This window comes from Glycine max, chromosome 18 (assembly GCF_000004515.6).
Source record: "Glycine max cultivar Williams 82 chromosome 18, Glycine_max_v4.0, whole genome shotgun sequence".
Taxonomy (NCBI): domain Eukaryota; kingdom Viridiplantae; phylum Streptophyta; class Magnoliopsida; order Fabales; family Fabaceae; genus Glycine; species Glycine max.
This window is the reverse complement of record NC_038254.2, coordinates 54388928-54396935: the sequence shown is the minus strand read 5'-3', so window position 1 is coordinate 54396935 and position 8008 is coordinate 54388928. Positions and strand designations below refer to the sequence as shown.

Genomic DNA, 8008 nt, shown 5'->3' with positions numbered 1-8008 from the left:
AGGCGATGTCTGGACGTGTAAGACTCAAGTATTGAAGGCTTCCAACCAGTGTGCGGTACTCATTTGGAGAGGGTAGGAGATCACCAGAATCCTTAAGTAATTGAACACTCGCTGACAAAGGAGTGGATGCTGGTTTTGTATTTGTCATGCCTGATTTATGTAGCAGATCAATGATATATTTCCTTTGTGAAAGAAACATTCCTGCAGCGGAAGGAATTACTTCGACACCCAAGAAATAACTGAGACATCCAAGATCTTTTAACGAAAACCGAGCAGCAAGTGTGGCAATGAGTTTGGACAGTTCTGCAGATGAATTTCCAGTCATAATTATATCATCAACATATACTAATAAGTAAAGTGTAACCTCTGGTTTTTGGTAGATGAAAATAGATGCATCTGCAGTGGAATTGACAAAACCAAGGGAGAGCAGAAATACGCGAAGCTCCGTATACCGGGCGCGGGATGCTTGCTTCAGCCCATAGAGTGCCTTTTTGAGGCGACAAACATGATCAGGAAAGTTTTTGTTGACAAAACCAGGTGGTTGTATCATGAAGACTTCCTCTTTAAGTGTCCCTTGAAGAAATGCATTGTTGACATCAAGCTGACGTATGGGCCACCCTTGACGAACTGCAAGAGTTAGGACAATGCGAATGGTCACCGGTTTAACAACGGGGCTAAAAGTTTCTGTATAGTCCCAACCAGAGCGTTGGTGAAACCCTTTGGCGACTAACCGAGCCTTGTAACGATCAATTGATCCGTCTGGATTTCGTTTGATTCGAAATACCCATTTACAGCCAACCAAATTTTGATCAGAGGACCGACTGACAAGATCCCAAGTGTTGTTGTGGTGTAAGGCATCAAATTCGGCTTGCATGGCTGAGCGCCAATCAGGGTCGCGAAGGGCCTGGGTGATGGTGTTGGGTTCAATGGGAGAGGAGGCTTGGACATGGAGATTAAGCTTTTGGAGGGGTTTGATAATGTTGTTTTTAGGGTGGTGGAGGACTGGGCCATATATGGGGAGTTGGTGATGGATGGGGAGGAAGGGGCAGGAGTTTGTCTTTGGGCAGCACCAATTGAAAGTTCCTGAATCAGAAGCCGTTCATGGAGGTCATCAAAATTGATTGGGGTGTCCCTTGCATTCACGGCATCAATGATTGCTCTATAGCCGTCGTCGAGACCGTGTAAGACATAATCAGTCATGTCTTCAACAGAAACAGGAGAGCCAAGTGATGCAAGGAGATCTGCAGTTTGCTTTAGGTGATGCATATAGGTAGTGATGGATTGGGTACCTTTGGAAGCCGTACGGAGACGTTCCTTTAACTGCTTGAGATGGCTGCGACAAGCACCCACCATTTGTGGTTCACGCACCAAGTCCAATAAGTGTTGGGCGTGAAGGGGGTGTATTGGGAAAATACCCAAGTCCCACATCGGCTGCCTCAATCCTTGGAGTGCAACTTATATACCTGTTGGACAACTTCACTTAATGCCAATTGGTTTTAAGATGAAATCTAACAATTGATCCTAAAAATAATCGAAACAGATTGTCGAGGTTTCGAAAAGGACTGCATATGAAAAATTTTGACTGGTGGAGGGTTCTCCTCAACGAGGAATTGAGTGAAGTGACACCACATTAATTGTCATAGTGTTTGAGTCGCTGAGAAGTCAATAATCAATAATGTTTCAAATGGTATCGGAACAAACCTTTCTCTTAGTACGATGTGATTCGATGACGAAACAGGCGAAAACTAGTTATCATGTAACATCCTAGACGAATCACATCTGAATGAGAGAGATTTAAGGTTGTGTAAGTATAAGACTATTATTATATGATAAGATTTATCTTCCTCATAATAGCACTTACTATTATTATATTTTATTAAACATTTAATATAACAATCTATTCCTTTTGTGTAATTAATTAAAGAGGGAAATCTAACAATTACAAAATCAGCTTCACAAAACTAATTTCCTAACTATCATTTTTTGTTTAATAGCATTGAGAAATTATAATTTTCCAAACTAGTTTTGTGAATGAGTTTTCGTCTTTTTTACATATTGATTTCTCAACGTTATAAAATAGAAAATATTGCAAATTTGGTATAATTGAAAATATAAAAAGATATACATTTTTCTTTAAAACAAAAGTCGTTCTTTGTTGTCTTCTGTTTTATTATACTACGACGAAACACATAAACACCCAAGCCCTTTTCCAAAGCAAGTGATTTATGTGACACGATTTTCAAAAGAAGTTAACTTTTGAAGTATACTCACTAAATAATAAACAGTGATAACAAAACTACCTTATTATATAGGAAAATAATGATAACAAAAATATAACTATCCACTTTACATCAAACAATTTGGATTTGCAATTATAAATCATTAGTTGCTTCTAGCCTTATAACCCTCCTTACAAGTTTGATCAACCAACCAATTAATTGATCACCAACCAAATGGGAGTTGAAAGTTGAAACCACACCCAAATAACAAAACTGCAAAAGATTGGTGGAGTGTGTACTTTAATGTGGTTTTGTATTGTGATATTGTTTCTCGATAAATGCGAAAAAAAGAGAAGGGAAAACCACCATAAAAATGCGTGAATGAATTTATATCATCTTTATTGTTTGGATAACAGTGATGGGTTTTTTTTTTTTGTTGTTGTTGTATGTGGAAATTTGTAAAACAAGGAGATATATTTTGGGGAAGAAATTTATGGATATTTTATTTATTTTTATTATAAGTTTTTATGGACAAACTTATCAATCCTTCTATATCATTTTTATTATAAATTTTTTATAAAAACCTTATAAATCCATACACATAATATTTTTACGAAAAACTTGCAAACTCTTTCCTCATCATAAGTTTTTTAGGAAAACTTGTAAAACCTTTCTTTCTTTATAGGCTAAAAATTATAATTTTAATTTCTATAATTTTTCAAATCCACAAATTGATTTTTAATTATAACATTTGTCTTCTAATTTTATAATTTGATGATTTTGGTTCATCTTCTCTTAAATTAACGATTGTGATAAGTAAAATTAATAAGGTAAAATTATAAGTTTTTGACCAAAGTTAATTATAAATTAATTAAAAATTATTAAAAAAACTTAATTATATAAAAAATAATAATTGAGAAAATATACTATTCTATACGAACTTGAAAAGTTTCCACTTTTACGTGAAAAGGATAGCATGTAGTAGTAATTATGCAGTTGATAAATACACGTTGTTGTTGTTTTTTTTCTGTGCAAGTAAATATCTCTACCCAGTCATCATCAATCATCACACCTCCAGTGCTGCCTCACCCTCTTTCCTTCTCCTCCTCCCAAAAAAACAGCAAACAAAGAAAAAAAACAAGAGAGACTCAGTGAGTTTCTCAGAGCAAATTAACCAAAGCAATGAAGAAACTAAAACACTACTATTCCCACCACCACAACTCCTCAGAACAACAAAGAAAATGTATTTTCCCAGTAATAACCATGATCTCTCTTTTCTCTCTCTTCTTCCTCCTCCTCTTCGCTCTCACACTAACACCTCTCTCCGCCACACGCTTCTTCCCATTCCCTATCTCCACCGCCACCACTCCTCCTCCTCCCTACCCCTTCGTCGAGTCCAAGCTTTTTCCTCTCCCAATCCCACCCCCCTCCCCTCTCCCGCCGCGCCTCGCCTACCTCATCTCCGGCTCCTCCGCCGACGCCTCCGCCATCCTCCGCACGCTCTCCGCCCTCTACCACCCCCGCAACCGCTACGTCCTCCACCTCGACCGCGACTCCTCCCCGGAAGACCGCCGCCTTTTAACCCACCAAGTCGACCGCCATCTCACCTTCCAGAAGTTCCGCAACGTCAGGGTCGTCACCAAGGCCAACCTCGTCACCTACCGCGGCCCCACCATGGTCGCCAACACTCTCCACGCCGCCGCTATTGCGCTCACGGAGAGCGATGACTGGGATTGGTTCATTAATCTCAGTGCCTCCGATTACCCCCTCGTTACCCAAGACGGTTCGTCACTTCTCACTACTATTTTTGTAATTTTTTTTTTCTATCAGTACGAATCAAAGACACTGTTAAAGTTTACAATAAATTAAGTTAGACTTTGTATAGTATCTTTGTAATTTGTATTATCCACTTTAAAGTCTTTCTATTTTTGGTAAGGTAGTTTTTTTTTAACTAACGGAATGGTTAAATTTTGATTGGGTAGATCTGCTGCACGCGTTCTCACATTTGCCACGCGATCTCAACTTCATTGATCATACTAGTGACATTGGTTGGAAAGAGTAAGTAAACTGAATTGACTAACTGTTTTTTTTTTCTTATAAAAAAAATACTTAATTGCATTTTTAGTCCCAAGTATTGTGAATGTGTGCCATTTTGATCTTTCAGGTCTTTTGAGTTTTCTTACATTTACAAGAGTAAATAGTCTACTGATGGTTTAAGTTTCATAGGCATTAAACTCCAAATCTCCAATCACTATGAGGTTCATCAAGTATGATTTTATCTCAATTGGATGAAATGTAGACTAAGAGATCTGATTGTGAATGAGAGAAAACTTGAGGGATACCGTAATTAAGCCTAGTTTTAATCTTAATTTGTTATTTATTGGTGAGATGATTTGAGTGGGTTTTAATATTTTGATGCTGTGTGTGTAGTCATCAACGGGCGAGGCCTATAATTATTGATCCGGGGTTGTATATGACCAAGAAGCAAGATGTGTTCTGGATTACGCAGAGGAGAAGTAGGCCAACGGCCTTCAAACTTTTCACAGGTACTCTTGGATTTCTTATTTATTTTAGTTCTCTTTGGATTGTGTATGGATTGCGCTATTCAAATTTGATGAGTTATAGGTTCTAGCCTGCTCAGGAGTCAGGGATTTGAAGAAAGGATTTGGTTTTGAATTATTGCGATTAATTGAGCTATTGAAGCTTAAGAAATTATTTGTGTTTATTTCAGTATGTGTAGAGGGACTGGGGAAGTCTCTTTATACTTGTTGGATGAATTGTAAAAAGCTAACTAACAACTTTAGTTTTAGGATCACTCACATATACCATGAAGACAACGCTTGTGCTGACAAGCTTGCTTCATATGGTGCACAATCTTTTCGGTATACTTAGTGGGATTCTCCACCATCTTTTGTTGATCAGGAGCTCCTTAGGTATTGGGTATAGGCAGAGGCTTCCTTTTTATAGATTTCCTTAGTCTCCTCTTTTGGGTACGGTTTGGCACCCCCCCCCCCCTATAGTATTGTTTTCTCTCAGTTTGCTTATATCAATATATTTCATGGTGGTTTTTTTGGAGCTTTAGGGGTTGGGGTGGCAACATGGTTGGGGATGCCAACCTCTTCTGCTCCTTATCCTCTGCCCTTTCTTTTGCCAAAAAAAAGAAAGTGTAGGGACTAGGGAAGAAGGAAGGAGGACAATGAAGACAGCTATGCTGTGTATAGAATATGTTTTTGTTCTGGTTTTGTTTTGGATCTGGGAAAATATTGAATCCACATATGATTGTCTGGTATGATGTATTATTGCACAGCTCGTGCAAGCTGAGTTTTGCTGGCATCAAAATGTTCATCTTAATGAAGGGAAATGATTTTATTTTTTAAGTAATACAAATAGAAAACCATTTATGTGCCACCTAACAGTTTAAAGCCTTTGGGACAGTTGATATTTTGATATGATATTAGAATCTCTGTGACCAAGTGGTCTAGTTTTCAATGTTGGTTGGTGGACCAGTGTATTGTGCACTCTTCAATCCCGAAGAGATGTTGCATGAGGGGGTATGATAGAAATATCATATCATTCAAGTGCCTTCACCTAACAACTTTTTGCTTTTAGAACACTTAGAGGATACATAAGATTTTGGTTAATTTTGCAATATAATGCTTTACAGGCAATGGAATGGGGGTATTTTCTTGCTTATTTGCAATTATACCACCTAATCTGGCCTTAGCAATTATTTATGTAGAGATCATGTCAGTTATATGACGGAAATAGGGTAACTTAGTGGGGGATCAGCACTGTTATCCTTGCAGTGTTACCTATCTTTTGCATACCTTAACTTATTAAACCAAGATCAACATTTTTCTGTTTCACTTCAATGAGGACAACCCACTCAAGGTCCTTGTTGGGATCAGCTCCCAGAGTGCCAGGTGCACCCTACTAATCAATTTTGACTGTAAGGTTTAGCTAATGATCCAATATTGACTGTAAGCTTTTGCAACTGATCCAACTTTGGTACTTTAAGATTCTTTTTTCGGTATATATTCAATTTTTTTATGAGAACATAATCAAAGCACCAAAATGTTGGGAGTGTGTGATAAGAAAGTCAACTTAGAGGGCTGAGACCTCCAGGAAGAAGTAGAGAGAGTTTGTTCATAAAGGACAGAAAAACTAATAATACCAAACACATAAAGACAGAAAAACCAATACAACTCTTGTAGAATCTGTCAAAAAACTCGTCTACAACTCATACATGGTTTCCTAAATCTTTTCTCTCTTGTTAGGTTCGGCTTGGATGGTTCTTTCAAGATCTTTCATTGATTATTGCATATGGGGATGGGACAATTTACCTCGGACTGTTCTCATGTACTACACAAATTTCATATCTTCCCCTGAAGGGTACTTTCACACTGTTGTTTGTAATGCTCAAGAGTTCAAGAACACAACTGTTAACAGTGATCTTCACTTCATTGCTTGGGACAATCCTCCCAGGCAACACCCCCACTACCTTTCTCTCGATGACATGAAAAGGATGGTTGACAGCAACGCCCCCTTCGCGAGAAAGTTCCATGGAGATGATCCGGTATTGGACAAAATCGACGCAGAGCTATTATCTAGAGGTCCTGGGATGGTTGTTCCTGGTGGCTGGTGCATAGGAAGCAGGCTGAATGGGAGTGATCCTTGTTCTGTAGTTGGTAATACTACTGTCCTCAGGCCTGGCCCAGGTTCAAAGAGGCTAGAAACTTTGATCAAATCATTGTTGTCTGATGAAAATTTTCGACCTAAACAATGTGTATGACAAGAAGCTACTGCCACTTGCTTTAGTTTTCATCTCTAGATTTAGTTAACACGATCAGTGAATTCATGTGCCTTTTTACTAAGAAATGTAAATATTGAGAGTGTAAAACACAAACATGATTTTGATTAAATTGACATGAATTGACAGCAGAGCTAAATCACATTATGCAATTGTGACATGAATGAAACAACTGACTATGTAACAACTAAATAATGTTTGGTGCATGTTTCCTCACTTTGGTGTGAGGTAGTGTAGGTGTGTAGAAAGTGAGCTGAAATCAGACGTTAAAAGTAATGCAAATGTGAAATGCTATGTCTGTGTGCCCCATTTATTTGGTGTCATTTCTCACTTTCTCTCCTTTTCACTTGCTTCGAGCAATGAGCAATCAGTATTGAATGTTCTAGGTGTTACATGCAACTGAGAATGAGTAAGCTGATGTTGAGCTTTTACAGGTCACGTTTAATTGTGGAACAAGGTTAATGTTGTTCGTTTTTTTTAACACCAGGTTAATGTTGATCGTATGTAAAGAGAAATTTGTACGGCCAGTAGGGTATACAAATTTTGTATTGAAAGACAACATAGGAAGACAGAAAGAAGAGAGAAATAATGTGCAATAAAATTATTCACAAAACAATATATAATAAACATAGATAAAGGAAATAAAAATATTGAAAACTTTTGAATTTATTGTAAGAAATGAGGAATACATGTGTTTGATATATACTCAATCACAATCTATATGAAGGAAATGTTTTCAATATTTCATACAAGAGTATTTCTTAATCTATATCATTATTTTCTTATCCAAGCTGCGGTTGCCAAAAAATAAAATAAAATGAAATGAGCTCAACGTGTACGGTTTACAGCAATAATGATAGGGTATTTTGTTCGACTTGTACGGGTTTTTGAAGATCAGCCCATGTTTGTTTCAAGTATTGCTCAAATTCTGATGTTTTATTTTTCCAACATACCATCGTTTTTATTATTTAATTTTTCA

General features: G+C 37.5%; 1 protein-coding gene across 1 annotated transcript; it reads left to right on the top strand.

Annotated features, from left to right (window-relative positions):
- The first annotated feature begins 3248 nt into the window (after window positions 1-3248).
- Window positions 3249-7168, top strand: LOC100778808 (beta-glucuronosyltransferase GlcAT14A). Its single transcript, XM_006602833.3, has 4 exons — window positions 3249-4002; window positions 4202-4277; window positions 4650-4765; window positions 6497-7168. Exons 1-4 carry the CDS (start codon window positions 3402-3404, stop codon window positions 7009-7011), a joined length of 1308 nt encoding a protein of 435 aa, XP_006602896.1. The 5' UTR covers window positions 3249-3401; the 3' UTR covers window positions 7012-7168.
- The last annotated feature ends 840 nt before the right edge of the window (window positions 7169-8008 follow it).